The sequence below is a fragment of the Zingiber officinale genome, chromosome 1B (genome assembly GCF_018446385.1).
Source record: "Zingiber officinale cultivar Zhangliang chromosome 1B, Zo_v1.1, whole genome shotgun sequence".
In the NCBI taxonomy this organism is placed as follows: Eukaryota; Viridiplantae; Streptophyta; class Magnoliopsida; order Zingiberales; family Zingiberaceae; genus Zingiber; species Zingiber officinale.
In genome coordinates, this window is record NC_055986.1 from 46,167,285 (window position 1) to 46,191,478 (window position 24,194).

The 24,194-nt window shown below is 39.7% G+C and overlaps 1 protein-coding gene across 1 annotated transcript; it reads left to right on the forward strand.

The window, feature by feature from the left end:
- Nucleotides 1-20,346: 20,346 nt before the first annotated feature.
- Nucleotides 20,347-22,597, forward strand: LOC122056230 (protein SHI RELATED SEQUENCE 1-like). The gene is made up of 2 exons (XM_042618072.1): nucleotides 20,347-21,404; nucleotides 21,485-22,597. The coding sequence occupies exons 1-2, from the start codon at nucleotides 20,813-20,815 to the stop codon at nucleotides 21,880-21,882; spliced, it is 990 nt and encodes a 329-aa protein (XP_042474006.1). The 5' UTR covers nucleotides 20,347-20,812; the 3' UTR covers nucleotides 21,883-22,597.
- Nucleotides 22,598-24,194: the final 1,597 nt, after the last annotated feature.

The window sequence follows — 24,194 nt, forward strand, 5'->3', positions numbered from 1 at the left end:
TCACAAAGGATAGAAATAAAATTATGTATGATAACCACTAGGATAATGAATAATATGTGAAAGGGAAATGATGGGAATTGTAGTTAAATGTAAAGCTAAAATTTAGTGAAGGAACAAAGGGAAAATCAAGTGGCTTCTTTCTCTTGTTTACCTCTTGGTTAAGGAAAAAGTGTAGCAAAAGACAAGTTGTCCTTCTCCCTTTCCTTCTCTATTTTCGTGGGGTTTAAGAGGATAATAAAGAGAAGAATTTAGGGAAGGGAATGAGGACATATTCTCATTAAGAAAATACATGCATGAGATAAGGAGGAAGGGAAGCAAAGTTCATTTTGGTAACTTCCACCTGCTTAGCATAAAAAGGAAAGGAACTAAAGGTTTTCATTTTTTTTTCCTTCTCCCTCACCCTTGCCGAGACTCTAAGCCTCCTCCCTCATCTCCACAAGCCATGTTTAGGTTTCTCCCTAAGAGAAAACTAAACTACAAGAAGGAGCCTTCAAGGTGTACCCTTCCAAGCAAGAGAAAATCAAAAGGAGTGCTAGAAGAAGAAGCCCCCTACTTCCTCTTAACCAAGGGTACCATTTCTTTAAAGATTAACAAGTGATTACTAGGTAAGCTTCCCCTCACCTGTGGTACAATAGTTTGTATAGTTTTTCATGGAGTTAGATCGGTTAAAAACCTAGGACTTGCCTTAAGAAAATTCGGCCAAAAGAAGAAGAAGAGTTTAAGAAAGTTGTAATTAGATATGCTTACTATCTTTCTTGTGATATGTATTTTATGTAAAAAGTTAATCTAAGGTTTCCATGCTAGAATAAATGATGAAAACTTAGATCCATAAGCTTTAAACTCTCGGCCAAGCATGAACAAGAAGACTAGGTAAGATTAAGACTCAAACTAAGCATGTTTCCTTATTCTTGAGTTATGTACCCTATGATAATGATGTTGTTAACTTTTTTCTCCTACTTGTATATTGTTGAAACTCCATTTTTCATGCCCATGAGTATTCGGCCATGTAAGAAGTAAAGGCTTAAGAGAGTTTTAAATCTAGGGCTAAGCATTCTAAGATTGTTCCTAAGACAAGGTATGAAGTTTTATGCCATGATTGTATGTTAGTTATAAATCTTATTTCATGCTTATAAAGGTTCGGTTATGATGAGATTTGAAGTCTAGGAAAGTTTAAACCAAGGCTAGGAAGCTCATGACTTTCTTGATAAAATAATATGGAACTAGTAGATGTTTTTTTTTACTAAGTTTACTAATGTTGTTCCTTGTTATGATGTCATGAAAATTGTGTAGTTCCATGATTTATATTTTTCGGCCACCTTTGGATTAAAGGACTAGGAAAACTTAGAACCCAACTTATATATGTTCATGATGCTCCTTGTGGTAAATACTATGAAATGTAGTTGTGGTTCTATGCTCTTATGCCACTAGAAATGTAGTTCATGCTTGTTAGGGTTCGGCCAATACTAGTGCAAAGGCCTAGAGAAATTTTGAAACCAACTTACATTTGTTCATGATGTTTTTGTGATAAGTACCATGAAATGTAGTTGTGATTCCTATGCTCTTATGTCACTAAAAATCTAGTTCCATGATTTATATGTTTCGGCCATTACAAGATTAAAAGCCAAGAGAAAACTTAGAACCCAACTTATATATATGCTTATGATGTCTTGTGATATATGCTATGAAATGTAGTTGTGGTTACCATGCTCTTATGCCATTAAAAACCTAATTCCATGAGTTATAGGTTTCGGCCACCTTGAGTTAAAGGGTCTAGGAAGTTTGGAATTTAAAACAAATATGCTTATGTTGTTTCTCATGAAAATGTATAAGATATTGGCTTAAGGTTCAATACTTCCATGCTACTTGTAACCTAGAAGGAGACATGTTAGGGTTCAGCCATGATAAGTTTGGGAGCTTAAGGAACTTAGAACCCAAACTAAATATGCTTAAGTGGTTCCTTATGAAATATGATATGATATGAACTTAAGGTTTACATGTTTGCATGTTATTTAGAACTTGTTTGCTCTACATGAAAGGTTTCGGCCATGAAGAATTTGAAACCTAGGAGGGCTTAAAAATTTAGGTTAACATGCTTATGACCTTTATTATGCTAGTATGTGAAGATATCATGAGATTTTTATATTTGTATGTTGTCTAGATATCATGCCTCTATTCATGACTTTCGGCCATATGGGTTTAGTGACCTTGATGTACCTCACATGTTATGAATGAATCAAGAGATGTTATTTAATGATTCCATGAATGGTTATGTCTTTTATGATAAGTGATATGCTCTCTTATGTATGCTTATGATCCATGTATGTGCTATGTGCTCAATCATGCATGCTTTAGGATATGATAAAAATGATATGTTCATTATGCAAGCTTATGATTCATGCATGTGCTGTGTGCCCAAATATGCATGCTTATGATATGCTAAGTGATATGTTCATGATGTATGCTATGATTCATGCAGGTGTTGTGTGCCCAAAAAAATGCATGTTTTATGATATGTCAAGAAACATGATATGCATGTAAGAATAAGAACTACAATATGTATGACATGCTACTTTACTTTATGTATGGCTTGTACCAAGGGTGGGCTCCATAAGCGCCCCGGGGTCGATGGACTAAGAAACGAGCCTCGTTAGGGATGGGCTCCTAAGTGCCCCTAGGTCGATGGACTAAGAAACGGGCCTAGTATGTATGCCTTGTAGGGTTCAAGACTTGCTACCTTGGACCTACATAGGATGCGCGCATTTATGTATGTGGTACAAGCCAGGGCCCCAATCATGTTGAGATTATGTTTAAGTATGTTTTGTATAAGTTTTCAAAAGACATGTTGCATATGTTGCATGATATATGTTTAGGAATTTACCATGCTTATACTTTATGATTATGCCATGATACTTTATGTTATGTTATGATATGCCATGATATGCTCTTGACATGATACATTTGTCTTTATGCCTTATGACTTATGGTTTTAATATACTCTACGGTTTTTGTGAGTAGGAAAGGAACTTACTGAGCCATGAGTGCTCACAGCTTACTTTCTTGTACCACAGATAAAGGCAAGACATGGATGGACTAGGGGAGCAGCAGGAGGGGCTAGAAGGATGTGTGCGGTAGTGGACTGACTAAAAGAAATGACCTGCTTTTATTTAATAAGAAATTTACCATGCTGATGTTTTTACCTTATGACTCCATGACCTTAAGTATGTGGTTTTGTATTTAAGACTCAAAAATATGATAGGTATGCTATGTGGTTCTTTTATATCTATGGTGAATTTTTAAGTAAGAAAATGTTTTTTTTTTAATTCTCTAAGTAAGACTTCCGCTGTGTTAAGTATGTATGTGTCGCAAGTAACCCCCGTCCCCTTAGCAGGAGGGGCGGGGCGTTACAGTTTGGTATCAGAGCCAAGTTATCCTTTCCACTACACACATGTCAAGCCTCTATCCTGCCGCTCCAAGTAAGATTTTATATGCTTAAAGTAAAATTATGTTTTGATGCTTTAATATTATGCATGTTTACTTATTCTTTGATTTAGTTAATTTAATGTTTGATGCTTTAATATTATGCATGTTTACTTATTCTTGATTTAATCTAATTTTGGTTGCTTTAATATTATGCATGCTCTCTGATTTAGTTTAATTTAACTTTTGTCAATACTCTAATATTCTGCATGTTTAGTTATACCTTGAATTAGGATTGACATGCATGATTGAATTAGGATTGACATGCATGATGGTAGGATAGGAATAATAATAACCTTATGACGGCGAATAGGGATAACGATAATTTATTGTTGTTTAATGAAGATAAGCATGGCTAGGAGACGTACTACCCGAGCAGAGGAGACAGTAACTCCACCAGATCTGACTCAGGTAGTCACCGACCTTCAACGCCAGATCACGGAACAACAACAGATGATCACGACTTTGATGGGTCAACAAGGAACCCCTACTACCCCACCAGTAGTTCAGAATGCAGTGCCCATTGTGTCACTAGTTGCACCAGTACCACCGGTAGCCCCTGCCCAGTGGTTTGACAGGAGACCTATTTGATTCAGTGGTTGAGACTTAAACCGGAGAACTTCTCGGGTACTTGCGAGCCGTGGGATGCCCAGGCCTGGTTCAAGACTGTAGAAAGCATAGTGGAACTTTTGGACTGGCCTGAATCAGAGAAGATCAAATGTGTATCCTTCTGCTTCTCCGGAGATGCGAGAATGTGGTGGGAAAGAGTTAAAGTGAAGAGGCAAATTAATCTGATGAATTGGACGGACTTCGAGACAGAGTTCTTCGAAGAATTCTTTTATACGCAAGTGACGAACCGGCATTACGACGAGTTTACTGAGTTTCGGCAAGGTAATTTATCAGTGAACGAAGCAGTAAAGCGCTTCAACCGACTAGCACGCCTTTATCCTGAATTAGTGCGTACAGAGAGAGAAAGGGTCAGACTGATGCTGAAGATGCTTCGACCCGAGATAGCACTGAACGTGGCCGGCGGAGTTAATAGGCCGCAGACTACAGAGGAATTAGTCAGCAGTGCACTGATTACGGAGCATTATCAGAAAGCGATGAAGGAGAATAAAGGTCAGACACGAGCCGAGGGACAGAAACCTCAGAGTACTAAAACAGGCTGGAAAGGAACGTCTACCGGAAAAAGAAAGCAGTGGGACAATGCAAAAAGTGGGTCAGTAAATAAGCAACCGAGATACCCCCAGTGTTCTATTTGTGGGAAGCTGCATTTCGGATTGTGTCACAAAGGTACACGAAAATGCTATAATTGTGGACAGGAGGGACATTTGGCCAGAGACTGTCCTACTCAAATGCAGGCACCATTCCAGCAGAACAACTAGAACAGGGGTGCCCCTTCACAACTACACCAGATGCAAACTGCTATAGAACGGACTTCAATCAGCCAGGGGAGATTGGAAGCCCCGCCATCAACGACGAATGCCAGGGTTTTCGCGCTTACCAATGAAGATGTGGCGAACGCCTCTACTGTCGTTACAGGTCAGCCGCTTACCTCTAGCCAACATGCTAAAGTTTTATTTGATATTGAAGGCAAACCAGTGGTCGAATCTATCGGGAAACCGAGAAACATTTCGTGTCATGGGGTCGAGACCATGTCCGAGCAACTCTCCACCCTGACTATAGCACCCACCCTATTCGACAATATGTTAGAGAAGCAAGTCAGTGACCAAAGCCTCCAAAGGATTAAGCAAGAGATCTTAGAGGGAAAGAATGGTGGATTTCGTACCGCGGGCAGCGGAATATTATACCTCAGAGATCGATTATGTATTCCCGAGGACCCCGAGTTGCGAAGGAAGATATTAGAAGAAGCTCATTCAACGCCCTATGCAATGCATCCGGGATCCACCAAAATGTACCAGGATTTGAAAAAGAAATTCTGGTGGTCCGGTATGAAAAGAGATGTGGCTCAGTACATCAGTGCCTGCCTGACTTGTCAGAGGGTTAAAGCGGAACAGGATTACTGCAGCCTGTTCAGATTCCGGAATGGAAATGGGAGGATATCTCGATGGACTTTATTTCAGGATTACCCAAGACAACAAACGGCTATGACGCTATATGGGTAATCGTGGATAGACTAACCAAATCCGCCCACTTTCTGGCAATCAAAATGACCCATTCAATTGAGCAACTGGCTCAATTATATGTCAAGGAAATTATTAGACTACATGGGATCCCTAAGACCATCATCTCTGACAGAGATAGTCGTTTTGTTTCGCATTTTTTGGAATGTGTTTAGAGGGCTCTCGGCACAAAGCTATTATTCAGTACTGCCTTCCACCCTCAAACCGATGGACAGACAGAGAGAGTGAACCAGGTGCTGGAAGACATGCTACGGGCTTGTGCCTTGGACTTTAAAGAAAGTTGGTGCCGATATTTATGCTTAGCAGAATTTGCTTATAACAATAGCTACCAGGCTACTATTGGGATGGCACCCTACGAGGCTCTGTATGGTAGAAAATGCAGATCACCCATATGTTGGTATGAAGGCGGGGAAAAGAAAGAGATGTGATTTCAAACAGAGCTTATCGATAACACTACCCGTGTTATACAGAATATCCGCCAAAGAATAGAAACTGCTCAGAGTCGACAGAAGAATTATGCAGATAAGCGACGAAGGCTATTGGAATTCAGTGTCGGAGACTCAGTATTCCTCAAGGTAGCTCCTATGAAGGGAGTAATGAGGTTCGGTAAGAAGGGAAAGCTAAGCCCGCGCTATGTGGGACCATACCAGGTTCTGAAAAGAATCGGCAAGGTAGCATATGAAATAGAGCTGCCTCAAGAGATGTCAGCCATTCATAACGTGTTCCACATTTCGATGCTGAAGAAATGTATTCCGAACACGGGCAAAGTGATCGAACCACAGACAATACAAGTGCAAGAGGACCTAACCTACGAGAGCCGACCAATTCAGATATTGGATCGAGACGTCAAAAGACTAAGGAACAAAGAAGTACCCTTAGTAAAGGTCCTATGGCAAAATCAACAACACGAAGAAGCCACGTGGGAACGAGAAGATGATATGAAACAAAAGTATCCGGGGCTATTTTAAGTTCGAGGATGAACTTTCTATGAGGTATGGGGTACTGTAACACCCACAAGATTATGAGATAAGTATATGGGTGTTATTTGCTTTAGAGCCTAAAAATATGAAGAATCAAAAAGAAAAAAAAAAGATATAAGAGAAATAAAAGAAGAGGTGAAGGTTTGAACCTTGAACCTCTCACAAAGGATAGAAATAAAATTATGTATGATAACCACTAGGATAATGAATAATATGTGAAAGGGAAATGATGGGAATTGTAGTTAAATGTAAAGCTAAAATTTAGTGAAGGAACAAAGGGAAAATCAAGTGGCTTCTTTCTCTTGTTTACCTCTTGGTTAAGGAAAAAGAGTAGCAAAAGACAAGTTGTCCTTCTCCCTTTCCTTCTCTATTTTCGTGGGGTTTAAGAGGATAATAAAGAGAAGAATTTAGGGAAGGGAATGAGGACATATTCTCATTAAGAAAATACATGCATGAGATAAGGAGGAAGGGAAGCAAAGTTCATTTTGGTAACTTCCACCTACTTAGCATAAAAAGGAAAGGAACTAAAGGTTTTCATTTTTTTTCCTTCTCCCTCACCCTTGCCGAGACTCTAAGCCTCCTCCCTCATCTCCACAAGCCAAGTTTAGGTTTCTCCCTAAGAGAAAACTAAACTACAAGAAGGAGCCTTCAAGGTGTACCCTTCCAAGCAAGAGAAAATCAAAAGGAGTGCTAGAAGAAGAAGCCCCTACTTCCTCTTCACCAAGGGTACCATTTCTTTAAAGATTAACAAGTGATTACTAGGTAAGCTTCCCCTCACCTGTGGTACAATAGTTTGTATGGTTTTTCATGGAGTTAGATCGCTTAAAAACCTAGGACTTGCCTTAAGAAAATTCGGCCAAAAGAAGAAGAAGAGTTTAAGAAAGTTGTAATTAGATATGCTTACTATCTTTCTTGTGATATGTATTTTATGTAAAAAGTTAATCTAAGGTTTCCATGCTAGAATAAATGATGAAAACTTAGATCCATAAGCTTTAAACTCTCGGCCAAGCATGAACAAGAAGACTAGGTAAGTTTAAGACTCAAACTAAGCATGTTTCCTTATTCTTGAGTTATGTACCCTATGATAATGATGTTGTTAACTTTTTTCTCCTACTTGTATATTGTTGAAACTCCATTTTTCATGCCCATGAGTATTTGTCCATGTAAGAAGTAAAGGCTTAAGAGAGTTTTAAATCTAGGGCTAAGCATGCTAAGATTGTTCCTAAGACAAGGTATGAAGTTTTATGCCATGATTGTATGTTAGTTATAAATCTTATTTCATGCTTATAAAGGTTCGGTTATGATGAGATTTGAAGTCTAGGAAAGTTTAAACCAAGGCTAGGAAGCTCATGACTTTCTTGATAAAATAATATGGAACTAGTAGATATTTTTTTTTACTAAGTTTACTAATGTTGTTCCTTGTTATGATGTCATGAAAATTGTGTAGTTCCATGATTTATATGTTTCGGCCACCTTTGGATTAAAGGACTAGGAAAACTTAGAACCCAACTTATATATGTTCATGATGCTCCTTGTGGTAAGTACTATGAAATGTAGTTGTGGTTCCATGCTCTTATGCCACTAGAAATGTAGTTCATGCTTGTTAGGGTTCGGCCAATACTAGTGCAAAGGCCTAGAGAAATTTTGAAACCAACTTACATTTGTTCATGATGTTTTTGTGATATGTACCATGAAATGTAGTTGTGATTCCTATGCTCTTATGTCACTAAAAATCTAGTTCCATGATTTATATGTTTCGGCCATTATAAGATTAAAAGCCTAGAGAAAACTTAGAACCCAACTTATATATATGCTTATGATGTCTTATGATATATGCTATGAAATGTAGTTGTGGTTACCATGCTCTTATGCCATTAAAAACCTAATTCCATGAGTTATAGGTTTCGGCCACCTTGAGTTAAAGGGTCTAGGAAGTTTGGAATTTAAAACAAATATGCTTATGTTGTTTCTCATGAAAATGTATAAGATATTGGCTTAAGGTTCAATACTTCCATGCTACTTGTAACCTAGAAGGAGACATGTTAGGGTTCGGCCATGATAAGTTTGGGAGCTTAAGGAACTTAGAACCCAAACTAAATATGCTTAAGTGGTTCCTTATGAAATATGATATGATATGAACTTAAGGTTTACATGTTTGCATGTTATTTAGAACTTGTTTGCTCTACATGAAAGGTTTCGGCCATGAAGAATTTGAAACCTAGGAGGGCTTAAAAATTTAGGTTAACATGCTTATGACCTTTATTATGCTAGTATGTGAAGATATCATGAGATTTTTATATTTGTATGTTGTCTAGATATCATGCCTCTATTCATGACTTTCGGCCATATGGGTTTAGTGACCTTGATGTACCTCACATGTTATGAATGAATCAAGAGATGTTATTTAATGATTCCATGAATGGTTATGTCTTTTATGATAAGTGATATGCTCTCTTATGTATGCTTATGATCCATGTATGTGCTATGTGCTCAATCATGCATGCTTTAGGATATGATAAAAATGATATGTTCATTATGCAAGCTTATGATTCATGCATGTGCTGTGTGCCCAAATATGCATGCTTATGATATGCTAAGTGATATGTTCATGATGTATGCTATGATTCATGCATGTGCTGTGTGCCCAAAAAAATGCATGTTTTATGTTATGTCAAGAAACATGATATGCATGTAAGAATAAGAACTACAATATGTATGACATGCTACTTTACTTTATGTATGGCTTGTACCAAGGGTGGGCTCCATAAGCGCCCCGGGGTCGATGGACTAAGAAACGGGCCTCGTTAGGGATGGGCTCCTAAGTGCCCCTAGGTCGATGGACTAAGAAACGGGCCTAGTATGTATGTTTTGTAGGGTTCAAGACTTGCTACCTTGGACCTACATAGGACGCGCGCATTTATGTATGTGGTACAAGCCGGGGCCCCAATCATTTTGAGATTATGTTTAAGTATGTATTGTATAAGTTTTCAAAAGACATGTTGCATATGTTGCATGATATATGTTTAGGAATTTACCATGCTTATACTTTATGATTATGCCATGATACTTTATGTTATGTTATGATATGCCATGATATGCTCTTGACATGATACATTTGTCTTTATGCCTTATGACTTATGGTTTTAATATGCTCTACGGTTTTTGTGAGTAGGAAAGGAACTTACTGAGCCATGAGTGCTCACAGCTTACTTTCTTGTACCACAGATAAAGGCAAGACATGGATGGACTAGGGGAGCAGCAGGAGGGGCTAGAAGGATGTGTGCGGTAGTGGACTGGCTAAAAGAAATGACCTGCTTTTATTTAATAAGAAATTTACCATGCTGATGTTTTTACCTTATGACTCCATGACCTTAAGTATGTGGTTGGGTATTTAAGACTCAAAAATATGATAGGTATGCTATGTGGTTCTTTTATATCTATGGTGAATTTTTAAGTAAGAAAATGTTTTTTTTAAATTCTCTAAGTTAGACTTCCGCTGTGTTAAGTATGTATGTGTCGCAAGTAACCCCCGTCCCCTTAGCAGGAGGGGCGGGGCGTTATAGTCTAGTTGTCGCATCCATCTTGCCCCTTGTTCCGCTGCGTCTCTGGTCCTCAAAAAGGTTCCACGCCTTGCAAGATTCGATCCGTGACATAAATAGAATTTTACATTTTTCGATCCTATATTTCTCGAAGGAATGTACATGTGAACTAGATTGAACATAAAATAAAAATTTACATCCATCGATCCTATATTCCATACACGGAATGTACATGTAACTAGATCAAAAAATAAAATCCTAATAAAACTAAATACAGCTCCTGCTGTATTTTATAATACAATCATGCACACATAATAAATGCCCTTGACATGTCCAAGGGTCCAATCACACACATAAAAACTATAAGCCATAATAGTTGGATCCTGCATCCACAAAGTTAGCACATCCTACTATTAACCTGCCTAAATTATGTATGACATGTGCATAATTAAACTAATACCAAATACACAGAGGCAAAACCTCGCTCTGATACCACTTGTTGGTCGCTACTCGGAAAACCCAATGGCTCCACTGTACAAAAATTTTGTACGTGATCTGAACATTTCCTAGCTACCATGTGTTCTTTTAAGTTAAACTTGTATCTCCTGCGGAACTTAACACGTTTGATTCCAAGTTTAACTTATATGTTCTTTTAGGTTTAGATTTGGATCTCCTGCGGAACTTAACACGTTTGATCCAAATCACCTAGGTTATAAATTCAATTAAATATTAGTTTCCAAAATTGGCTTCCAGTACTGCATGGCGAGGCACTTGGCCTTCTTAGATATGGGAGCAACCACCACCGACTAGACAAAGCCTTTTAAGGAAAGTTAATATTTAATTTCCTTATATAACTCTAGGTTAACCAAAAGGAACAATCAAATCACAAGGAAAAAAGAAAAAGAACACAACATCGAAATTAAATTCGAAAAACAAGAATCGAATGCCTCCTGTATTTGGTATTTATACAAAGAAAAATTAACTAGTATGATGCGGAAATTAAATACTAGTTATACCTCTTTCTTGTATGCTAAAAACCTCGAAATCTTCTGTCGTATCCCTCGCCTCCTCTTGGACGTCGTGTGGGCGACGATCCTCCAAGACGAACACCACCCGGAAAGCTTCTCCTCCTTCTCTAGAATTCGGCCACCACCACCACAAAGGAGAAAAAGAGAGCAACGGGAAGAGAGGGAGAGGGGCCGGTCACTTGATGATCTCTAACAACACAATATCAATTGTTATGTTATTCAAGGCCTCCCCTTCCCCCCTTTTTATATTAGTTTCCCAACGGAAAATTATGGAAAGAGTTTTATAAAAAATTAGACTCATTCCTATTTCCTTTTTTCTTTTTCTTTCCTTTTAATTAATCAATCCTAGATTGATTTATTAATTAAACAACTATTTGTTGATGTTTAATTATTTGACCGGCCCCTTGCTTGGGCACCAAGCAAGGTGGCCGACCACTTATTAAAAGGGAAAGAAAGAAAAAAAATTTTATAAAATTTTAAAAGAAGAAAACTTCTAATAAAATTTTACAAACTCTCTCTTTTTTTTCTAATGTGGATATTAAAAGAAAAGTTTTAAAATTTAAAACCAAGTTTTAAAATTTAAAACATCTCTAATAATATTTCTTTTTAAAAGAAAGTTTTATAAATTTTACAACTCTCTTTTAAAACCTTGTGGCCTAATTTAAATTAGGAAAATTTTATAAATTTTTAAAATCTCTCTTTTTACAAATTGTAAATATCTGAGGAAATTTAAAAATTCAAAAACAACCTGCCTAATTTAAATATTGCGGCTGGCCCCCTTGCCCAAGGCAAGGGCCGGCCATTTCTAGAGAATATATGGCCGGTCATTGCATGGTCACCAAGCAATGAACCGACCCCTTCTTGGACACCAAGATAGGCTTTTCTTTGAATGGACTTAAGGCTTTATTGAGGCTACAACAGGGATCTAGAGGAGAAATTGGTTTTGGCCTTCCGATGAGCTTGAGTATCCCGTGCTCGCCCCGAACACACAACTCAAGTTCATCGATAATAACTCATTCCACAGAGTTATTATCGCACTACCGCACCAATCCCAAATTACATTATGGGCTCCTTCTTATCATGAGTGTGTTAGTTTCCCTGTGTTTAAGATTACGAATGTCCACTAATTAAGTGAGTTACTGACAACTCATTTAATTAATATCTAGCTCCAAGAGTAGTACCACTCAACTTTATTGTCATGTTGGACTAGGTTCACCTGCAGGGTTTAACATGGCAATCTTTATGAGCTCCTCTTGGGGGCATTCTCAACCTAGATAACTAGGACACAGATTCCTTCTATAATCAACAACACATACTATAAGTAATATCATTTCCTAACTTATCAGGCATATTGATTTATCGAGCTAAACCTCACCCTTTGATAAGTCAAAGAAATAAATATTAAATATACATGCTTGTTATTATATTAGGATTAAGAGCACACACTTCCATAATAACTAAGGTCTAGTTCTTTTACTAAGTCAGTACAAAAAACACTTACCTAAATGATCATACTCAATACACTTAAATGTATCAGTGTAATTTATTAGTCAAGATAAACTAATACTTAATTACACTATGTCTATTCTGATGGTTTGTTCTTTTTCATCTTAGTCATGAGCAACTGTTTATAATTTATAGAGAACCGACAACATGATCTTCTAAGTGTGACTCCACACTCCATGTTATCTACTATATAAATTAATTGAACAATTACATTTAACAAATAAATGTAAACATTTGACCAATGTGATTCTTTATTTCAAAATAAATATGTACAAAAGCTAAACTTTTAAGTATACACTCCAACACCCCTTCCCTCCGTGCTGCCGTTGACCACCATGGCTGATGCCTGATCACCGCTGAGCACCATCTGAGGGGCAACTTGTTGGCACGTGTTTCCTTCCTTGATCCAGCCTACTGTTATCGATCTACACGGCTAGCAATTTCAGCAGCCGCTCTCCCTGGTCGTGGGTGAACAGAGAAGGTATTGTAGTAGGGTAGTTGTATTCTGTGAAATTGGAATTTATAACAATGATCAATTGGAGATAAATTTGGAAATTCATGATGATTGGGATATATAATGTAGGGGCAGCAACTTTTGCAACTTTAGCCACAAATCCCTAGCATATTTCCGGTCGTCACACCTCTTGGCAGTTGGTCTACAGAGGAGATCTTGTGATAAGGTATGAAGATGGAAACATGATTCTTGTTTAAGTTGAATTTGGTGGTTGTTTAGAATTTATCTTGGTTTCGGGTTAAAACTGATTTATTACAGGACTTTGACGTGAGACGAGTATCTCAACATTGGTTTTGATCGGATTTGGACCGATTTGACCTTTCTATTGGAGGCGGGTACTTTGACTTTATGTCCTTTGATATACATAGGAATGTTTTTAACAGATAGCAACGATTGTGTTTTTCTTATCTATTTCGGTTAATCACTAGCCGATCTGTTACATGTTTGTTTGTTTATTTGTTATGCACATCATGTTAGTACTTATCTGATTATACATACTTATAGGGGTAGTGACGCAATTATGTTATATATTATGTCCAGGATCTAGGGTTTTTGATACCTTATCTGATCTGTGTACCTTTGATTTGGTTCATTGTCCTATGGTACATATTTTATATTTATGTGTGGATATTGCTATGCTGTTCAGGATATTGCCAAGTTTAGTATCATGCATCATCTCGCATGACTGCATGCTGTGCGATAGTTTGCTCCATTATTGTCGAGCATATCGCCAGTTACATATATCTGTACACACCACCACTCATGGGTTAGTGGTATATCAGACAGGTGTGTGGCAGTTCTGCTGTTTGGCTCCGTTGGTCTGGTGACTCAGCGTGGTAGCCGGCAGACGGTTCTGCTCTGTTTGGCTCCGCTGATTTAGTGTAGCAGTGTGGTAGCCGGCATGCGGTTGGACTCTGTTTGGCTCCGTTGGTCCGCTCATGGGTAGTGTGACGCAGCGTGGTAGCCGGTAGAGATTCCTCCCCGTTATCGTGTACCGGGAGATGAGAGCATTGAGCTCCCCCATTTATGATTTGGGGTAGGAGGATATGTGTACTCTGACAACATCCCGTCCACTCGGTCACTCATCAGGAGTAGTGATGGCAGAGTGAACGGTTGTCACAGCCCTACCCACTCGATCTCACCATTGTGTGTGAGATGGTTGACTGGCGTCAGGGTGGCCATGACATTTGCATCATATGCATGATGCATTTATTGCTTGTGTTTGCTGTATTTACTTGCTGCATTTATTTGGATGCATATGATTGACATGCATATAGGATTTATGACACGCTCGGTTTGACGACCCTGTTGTACTTATACCCTGGTCCTGGTTAGTATAATTTTCTCATGCTTATTTCAGTTGCATTTACCCTTCTTGTATCAGGAGACTGTACACATGATTAGTGCTGGTTGTTATTTTCTTTATTATGCATATCAGTTGTTACCCGCTGAGTTGTTGAACTCACCCCCGTGGACACTATCTTTTCAGGTACCAGGTTGTTTATAGAGTCGCTTAGAGTATCCTACCTGCCGGTCCCCACGTCACACCAGAAGATCTGTCTCCGTTTTTGTTTATTTGTATTTTGATATATGAATTTGTGTATTTAGCTTTGTGTTCCGGCATTGTTCCTGAAGTGTTGTTTTGTTGTGTGGTGTAAGCCTAGCCGGCTAGCAGTCTTTATTTATAGTTGTATGTGTTGTCTATTGGATTTCCGCTGTGTTTGGTTTTGGTACAGCCGAGTGGGCTGTTAGATTTATATATAACTGCGTGGTTGTATTTTTGTGGTATCAGCCGAGTAGACTGCATATATAACTGCGTGGTTGTGTATATATATTCCAGCCGCCTGTGACTGATGTATATTGTGTCTGTAGAAATGTTTCAGATTGTCACTCGTACAGGGGAGGTGCTGCCGAAATTTCTTCAGACAGGGACTCCCCCGGGGCGTGACAAAAAGTTCTAAGTAATATTAGGTAAGGTGAAAGTCTTAGTTGACACTAGGTAAGTGGAAAATCCTAGTTATGGTTAGGCAATGAAGTCCTGGTCCGTGAGACTGGGCAAAGTCTTATCAGGTCAAGGACATCAAGTAAAATTCTAGGGTCAAGGACACTAGGTAAAAGTCCTAAAGGTCGCAGATACCAGGCGATAAATCCTAGGGTTGAGGATATTAGATGAAAATCCTGAAGTCTCTAATGTTGAGCAAAAGTCCAAACGATCTGGAGGACCAATTTGGTAAAAGAAAAATTCTTCTGAGAGGAGTAGTTGATGATGTGTTCTCCGTTGAGAGAATAGTAGGCTTCAATTTGACCTAGGGTTTCATTGGAAATCTAAAAGTTATAACCAGACAGTCCAGAAACTGTTAAATTATTCATAGTTTATTATACTAACTTTATTTTACAGGATATATTTGGTATTTTGGACTAACATGCCTTGCAGGAAGTGAAATGCATAAAAAAAAAACTTCGGGTGAACAGTGTTTGAGGCACCTCCTATGGTGTTAGAGGCGCCTTGGACACCCTAGTCGAAGATCCTGCATGGAAGGGAGCGGAGGCGCCTCGCATGCGGCTGGAGGCACCTTAGAGCTAGGCATGGAGATGCCTCGGAGAGCATAGAAGGTGCCCTCTAGAAGATAAAAACTACATATTACGATGATTATTGAGATGAAAGCTTAAGAGATATTATTGTTGGTGAAATTTCCAGTAGGTCAAGATTGACCTAGTTGACCAAGCGTAAACCTTGGTCATGGTTTCGATGTTTGACAATACAGAAAGACATGTAGACATGGACAATGTAGGTGCAGTTGTCCATGCGAAGAGATACTGATCAGGGTCTGATCAGGTTGGATGAAGAAGAGTCAAGTAGGTCAAGGTTGACCGGATACTTGACTGGGAAGTCCTAACTGGGATGTTAGGCAGTTCGGAAAGTCCTGGTGAGTGAAACCAGGCAGTTCGGAAAGTCCTGGTGAGTGAAGCCAAGCAGTTCGGAAAGTCCTGGTGAGTGAAGCCAGGCAGTCGGGAAATCCTGGTGAGTGAAGCCAGGTGAAAATCCTAGTAAGTGAAGCTAGGTGAAAGTGAAAGTCCTGGTAAGTGAAGCCAGGCAGTTGGAGAAAGTCCTGGTGAGTGAAGCCAGGCAGTGGGAAAGTCCTGGTGAGTGAAGCCAGGCAGTTGGAAAGTCCTGGTGAGTGAAGCCGGGCAGATTGGAAATCCTGGTGAGTGAAACCAGGTGAAAACCCTAGTGAGTGAAGCTAGGTGAAAGTCCTGGTGAGTGAAGCCGGGCAAGGGAAAATCCAGATGGATCAAGGGTGATCGGACATCTGGTGTTGAGAAGGTCAAGTAGGTCAAGGGAGTGATCGGATACTTGACACGAAGAGAAAAGTCCAAGTGGGTCAAAGGGATTGACCGGATACTTGGTGGGAAGTCTTAGCAGGTCAAGGGAGTGACCGGATGCTAAGCATGATGTACCAACAGGTCAAGGTTGACCGGATGTTGGTTTGGAAGGCTTGGGACTTGGTTTAGGCGAAAACCAAGCTCTGGATCGATCAGTGGATCGATCCAGTGATACACTGGGTATCTGGATCGGTCTGGTGACCGATCAGTGACCACATAGTGAGCTTCTGTGTGTTATCTGATCGGACTGGAGACCGATCAGTGATCGATCAGTAGCATACAGTGAAGTTCCTGATCGGTTTGCAGAACGATCAGGAAACGATCAGAAGGAGACGATCAGAAGGAGAGAAAGGCCCTGATCGGTCATGGGACCGATCAGGGAAGGACCTGATCGGTCACCATGACCGATCAGGGAAGGGCCTGATCGGTCACCATGACCGATCAGGACCCTTGTGGACCGATCAGGATGAAGCCTGATCGGTCCACATCCTAGCCGTTGCGTAGCAACGGCTAGTTTCTGTTGTGCCTTCTTCGCAGGTTATAAAAGGGTTGAGGAGCTACTGTTCTAAAATCTCTTCTTCTTCTACTTCCTGGTTCCTTCTGTACTTACTGAGCTTTGCTGAGCTCCTTGTTCTTGAAGCTTCGCGTGAGCTTCCCTGTTGGTTTTCTAGCTGAGCTTGGATCCGAGAAGTTGCTGCTTCATCAGGATTCCAGTCGACAACGAGAAGGCAAGGAAAGGGTTTTACATTTCGATTGTTCTAGTTTGCTTTCTCTTCTGTTGTACTCCTTATTGCTGTTGCAAAGATATTGTGGCGATGTTTCTCCACCCACAAGGAGTATTTATTAGCCGGTTCTCCGGGGACTCATCCACCGACGGATTGATAGGGCTCGTCCACCTTACGGACACGCCGAGGAGTAGGAGTATCATCTTCGAACCTCGTTACATCTTCGTGTTGAGGTTTGCTTCTCCTTTTTTCGTTTCTATTCGTTTTATTTCCGCTGCGCTAACCCTAATTGTAGAAAGAAACGCGAAGATTTGGGGCGGCTATTCACACCCCCCTCTCTAGCCGCGATCATCGATCCTAACAATTATAGCTGAAGGCACCTTGGATGCAGCTGGAGGCGCCTTTAATAGCTTATAAAAGTAAGGTTCGAGAAGAGAACAAGATAGAACTCATTTTGACAATCTCTATCTTGCGCGTTGCTTCAAACACGACTCTATGACTCTGCAATGCGACTCCGACATCCGAAAGCACTACTCTCTAAATACTTAGGTCATCTGTATAATTTTTACTTATAATACTTAAATTATAATCTTATTGTACTCGTCTTTGTACTTGTAATTTACGAATTGATAGTGAATTGCCTAACGAAAGCGATCGTCAATCGTGGGTCTTGAAATAGGAGTTGTCACATACTCCAAACCAAGTAAAATAAAAGTATTAGCGTTTGTTTTCAATTACTACTATTTTTATTCTAGTATATTATTATGATCGACTTTTTATAAAAAATATAAAAAAGTCAGGAGTGCTATTCTCCCCTTAGCACTTTCGATCCAAGACATTGGAACAAGATTACTTTTTGGATTAAAAATAGGTTCGGGTGCCTTTAATTTTTTTTTTCCTTTCAAAATAGGGCATCCTTTTGATGAAGACAACAAATAATGGATTTTTTCCTTTGTCTTATTTTTTTTAAATATTCATTATATTTTTGAAATTATTAAAACTCTTTTTAAAATGAAATGAAATATCTGCTTTATTAACTACTTAAAAGTCTATGTTCATATATATATATATATATATATATATATATATATATATATATATATATATATATGGTGAAATTTTTATTAAAATATAGTTTTAAGGCAAAGAATAATATATCTTTCCAAAAAATTTAAAATGATCAAAATCTTCAATTTTTAGACCGTACAAGTTGAATGTTTTTTAAAATTTAATTTACACTAAAAAAATTCATCATCAGCTAATTTGCCAATCCAATTTATAGTGAATTATTTCACCAAAATTAATTTTTCGAAATAGAAAATCTTGATATAAAGTGGCTAAAATATTTTACTTTTACTATAAATTAATTTTATAAATGTTATATTTCCTAGTATATATGACGACTCTAGTTCTTAGCCATTAATGAAGGAAGAAATATTTCGCTGAGAAATTTTAAAGTTGAGAGGGTCAAAATGATAATTTTAAAATCGCAAGAAGCATTTCTAAAATTTAAATCAATTAATGTTAGGGGAGATTATGGAATTTTCTCTAATTTATCCCTATCTCTAGTTCCCAAGTCCCAAGGAAGGGGAGGGAGTTATAGGTGCAGAAAGTAGCTCCTAGAAATTTAGAAACCAATCCCCATTGGCTTAATTATTTAACATTCAAAACACCATCTAACCATACTTAATTCACGTTTAGAAACAGCAGTTTGTTATCTTGGGGATTTGTAGTATCCCTCTCGCCCCTCCCCTCGAACCCCAAAATTTGAAGACCCAAGTCCCAAACCTCAGAAACCAACCCCCAAACCCCAGACCTAATCCCTCAAATTCCCCATCCCATGCATGCCCTCTCTCGATCTCCCTGCACGCATATTCATTCTCCTCCTCCAACCGCCACGCCGAAGCTGCCGCTGAGCTGCTCACATCAAGACTCCGCGGACGGATGGATACTCCGACCACGCCCCACAGTCCCAAATCAAAGCGATGACACGGAGAAGAAAAACTCAGAGAGAGTCAACTCCCGCAACGTCCGCACAGGGCTCGAGGCAGAGGCAAAGGCAGCGAGTGAGACACGTTCCTCGGGAGCTCCCCTCGTACGTCGAGAGCCCCAAACAGTACCACTCCCCACTTTTTCTTCTTATTTTTATTTTTATTTTTATTTTTATATTTGTGTGATCCCTCGCTCTTCCTTAATTTCCTCCTCCACATTCTCCGTCTTTGCATGCGCACATCGTCTAACAGCTGGATGTCTACGCTCCCACATATACAATGTGGATGGATACGGTTAGATTACTGCAAGATATATATTAGCGCTGCATGTTGACCTGATCAGCACACGTTAATGCGATACAGCCATGCAGGGTATCAGAATACGTATCTCAGGGTTTTGTCGGGAGCGCACGGCACGTGTTCCGAGCGGCGCCGTCCAGTTCGGCGGAGCAATCAATACTGCAGCAATAGAAAACTCACTCACGCACAGTGTCATTTCAAAGAAAAGATGGAAAAGGTTATTGCAGTTATACGTTTACAATGAGTGCGATATAATAACCACAGCTAGCTATAGTGAACAGCACCCCGAAAGGGAAAGAGATCAGGGAAAATAAAAGTAAAAAAGCAAAATCTCGAATTCAATAATACGAGCTCGTCCTGATGAATCGAACGCTAACCTAACCGATCGCTTAACCTTTGTATGCTTTCATTCAGTGAAGACTCTGCAACACTGATGCTGAGGCGCGTAGCATCATTAACTCCATTTTTATGGCGTGCTACATTTAGGGCTTTTGGTCGCGCCACAATCGGAATGGTGATGCAGGCCGGCCGGCTTGACGTCCATCGGCTCGCTTCTTCGGTTCGGTTCGGTTCGGGAGGCGTATAGACACAGCTGGCTGAGAGATACGTGGCGAGATCTGTGCCGTAGGATACCGCGGCAACATGGTCCAGAATCTACCGGTAGCTAATCATATGGAGCATTAGGCAACAAAAAGAGTCCATTGCCTATTTTTTATTACAACTCTGTTTTTTCTTTTGTTTATAGGAATAAATTTATTTATTTATTTTTAATGTTTGTGATGCAGAGGGAGGGTCGAGGGAGGGTGGTGTAATAAATGGAATTGAGATTGTGGCAGTGGGAGGCAGGGATTGCAGTCGCCATGGCGGCGTTGCAGTGGCTCTAATTTCGGGTTTTTAATATACTCCCAAGGAGATAATAGAAGAAGAAGGAGGAAGAGAGGACGGAGAGAGAGAGAGAGAGAGAAGACCTCTGTTTTTTTTTTTAGTGGCGAAAGAATCCCACGAGAGCATAAGCGCAAGAATTCACTGGAGCTAGGTACGATTAATTAATCGAGCAGCCGGTGATCGTCCACTTCTCTTCTGCCTATTTCTCGAGCAGAAAATCACTGGAGTTTTGCTCGTAGAGAGAGGTATGTGCGAAGGTAGGTGAGAAGGAGATATATAATTAGATCTAGTGGTTTAGGAGCTTGCTATGGATGATTTAGAGGCAGCAGCTGCATCAACATGGCGGAATTTTCACTAGGAGGTGGTCGACAAGGCGCGAGCGGCAGCGGTGGTGGTGACGAAGAAGGTATCATTCCTCCCGAGGGTTTATTCCTTTACAGCAGCGGAAGCGGCGGAGGCAGCAGTAGATCGACGGAGGCCATCACCCGGGGGTTTGAGATATGGCAGCAGCAGCAGCAGCAAGGGGTGAGGCACCCGGCGGTGCAGAATCTCCACATCGCCTCGGCGCCAGCGGCGTTGCTCTCGTTCTCGAGTGAGGGGGCTGCGGGGGCGCCGCTCCAGGAGGCGAGAGGGATGAGCTCGTCGTCGTCCTCGCGGGGCGGGGGGATGAGCTGCCAGGACTGCGGCAACCAGGCGAAGAAGGACTGCTCCAACCTGCGGTGCCGCACCTGCTGCAAGAGCCGTGGGTTCGAGTGCGCCACCCACGTCCGCAGCACGTGGGTCCCCGCGGCCAAGCGCCGGGAGCGCCAGCAGCACCACCTCCTTGTCCGCTCCGGTGCAGCCTCCGCCCATCCTCCAGCCGCCGAGCCTTCTAAGCGCCCCCGGGAGGGGGCCATTCTCAACCGGCTCTCCACCGGGGGCACTTCATCAGGCATACTACTACCTCAAAACCCTAAAACACAGATTTAATGCCAAAACGCTAATTACAATATTTGTGCCATGCATCGACAGGCGGAGAAATAAGCTTTCCGGCGGAAGTGAGCTCGCTGGCGGTGTTCCGGTGCTTACGAGTAAGCTCAGTGGACGAGGCGGAGGAGGAGGAGTTCGCGTACCAGGCAGCGGTCAGCATCGGCGGCCACGTCTTCAAGGGCATCCTCTACGACCACGGCCCTGACCATTCCTCCTCCTCCTCCTCCGCCACCGCAGCCACACTCGCTCTCACCGCCGGCCCCTCCTCTACGTCGGTAACGGTGGCAAGCGTGCCGGCTTCAGCCTGCCTATTGGATCCTTCCGCTCTCTATCCGACTCCGCTCAACGCGTTCATGGCCGGCACTCAGTTCTTCCCCCACCAGGGGCACGGCCATGGCCATGGCCACCACCATCCCCACCACCCCCCACCAAGGCAATAGCTAGAGATCATAGATAGAGCCAATTCACAATTATCCAAGGCAAGACTACTTTTATATGGATATGTAGATCATTAAAATTCACTTAATTAGCTTAGAGCTACATTAATTATAATTAAGCTCCTTGATCAATTATTGTCATCTTCTTCACAGCAGCGTAGCACGTAGTGCAACTTCTTAATCTGTCACTTAATCATCCTCTTCTGTAGCCCCATTAGACATGAACATGAACATTGCATTGATTCCAAGACCCAACGAAACCCACTGAGTCATGATATCTAATTGTCTGCAGCTTTTCCTTCATCTACTAACCTGTGGTCTCGCTTCTTGGGATTGCTAGGGAGAGCTCCCCATAGAGAACATAGTGTGAGCCCTCTCTCTCTCTCTCTCTCTCTCTCTCTCTCTAGGTCTTCAATGCATGGAAGAAGGAATGACCACAACACTACATACTCAATTAATTAATTAATTGATTAGGACATAAAATACACTGGAATTTGGCTTATTATAATATTGGAGGTGATGTCCAAGGGAGGGAAGCAGGGCATGATGGCATGCATGAGGAAGATATGTTCATATATATTAAGGGGAAGCCATGAATTGTAGTGGAAAAAATTACAGGTCTCTCCACAATTAACTCGACTTCCTGCTTCAGCTATCTATTCTGTCTCCCTTTGTTTTATTCTTGCATGCATTACAATTTATTACTTCATTTCAGTTTTTCCGTGGATTGATGGATGGATGTGACTTTTGGTCTCTTTGCTTTCCAGTTGCTTAATATATGGGAGATTTGTTTTAAGCAAATTAAAAATGAATGATAGTACATTAAGGAGTTCTTTGTTATATATATATATAGACACAATCAAACTATGCATGACTGAACTTTCTTTAATGGATTCTAAATTTCTAATGGATGTGTGCAATCTTGGTTCAACTGACACTCAATTTTTCATCAATAATGCAAGTTAATTTCATTTTTTTTAACAAAAAGGTGTTTTGCATATTTAAAACAAGATGGTATGCAATTATAGATTTAGCATGCTGTTCTCTTAGTGCTGAAGGACTTATAATGTGATTTAGCTATATAATCCAACTATTCTATTCAGAAGTTATTTACTAGTCTCCATAAAGTATTTGGCCATATGTTCATGTAAGAAAATTCTGTTTGGCTAGCCATTAATTAATTCCTGTTGCACTCATTAATTCATCCTATTGTTTTAAAAGCTATTTGATTAGAATTTTGTTTATGAAAGAATGAATCTCATATATCTCTTGTTGTGTGTTTTCTCTTTTTGTTTAATAAGTAAAGCATAGGTCTAGTTTAATGCATTATAACAGGAGAACTTTTGAATTTATGTCTTGTTTAATTTTCTGCATTTTGAGTTTTATATTTTTCTTTTTCTTTTCTTTATATGAGAATGTAGTGGCAATGATATATGTAAATTGGTGATCTTAACAATCTCTTGAGCTTTTAGTTATAGAATCCACAGGAACTAAATAACTATTTGTAGTGACATAGTACTATTGGTAAATCTTCTTGTTGAATCTATTTAATAAAAACTAAATTATGAAATTATAACTTAAATAAAAACAAAATGATTTCGTGAACTAAGTTTATTTGGTGTACCTGAAGCAAGAATGATACCTTCACTAGTCTACAAATTGTCATAACTAATAAGCAAGAATGATTTCGTGAACTAGGTGTCTTTGATATTATTTTTTACAGTTAGAAATTGCTTAGCATTGTTTATTAGAATTCATCATCTTGGAAAATTTTGTAGAATGTTGAATCACTTTACCACAAGTTTATCCAAACAAGAAAAATAAGTTATTTGCAAAAAAGTAGTTGAGAATTTATATAAAACTAGAACAAAAGTACAACATAAAAAATATATACACCTTATACTAGAAAAATCTCTAGTTATACTCATCTAACCATTGAAGAATGGAACATCTTTCTACACTAAAAGTTTATCTCCCTAAAAAGAAAAATCATTCTCTCTTTAATAAAAAAAATAATAATTTTTTAATCATTTCTAGACTCTACTTGAGACTTTGGAATGCTCCTCAAAGAGACATATATGTTCTTTCTGCAAATGACACAAGGTTCCATTGAAGATCTGATGTGTCAATATTAAAAAAAATCAATTTATCAAATTGATAAATACTTATGAAATTATTTATCAACTAGTGTATGTATACACATGTAACATTTCACAAAGAGATACCTTTATTGGAGCTATATATGAGGATAAAGAGTGAATATGCATGTGGAAGAAAACTAGGATTTTTGAATATGCATATTTCTTATGATAATT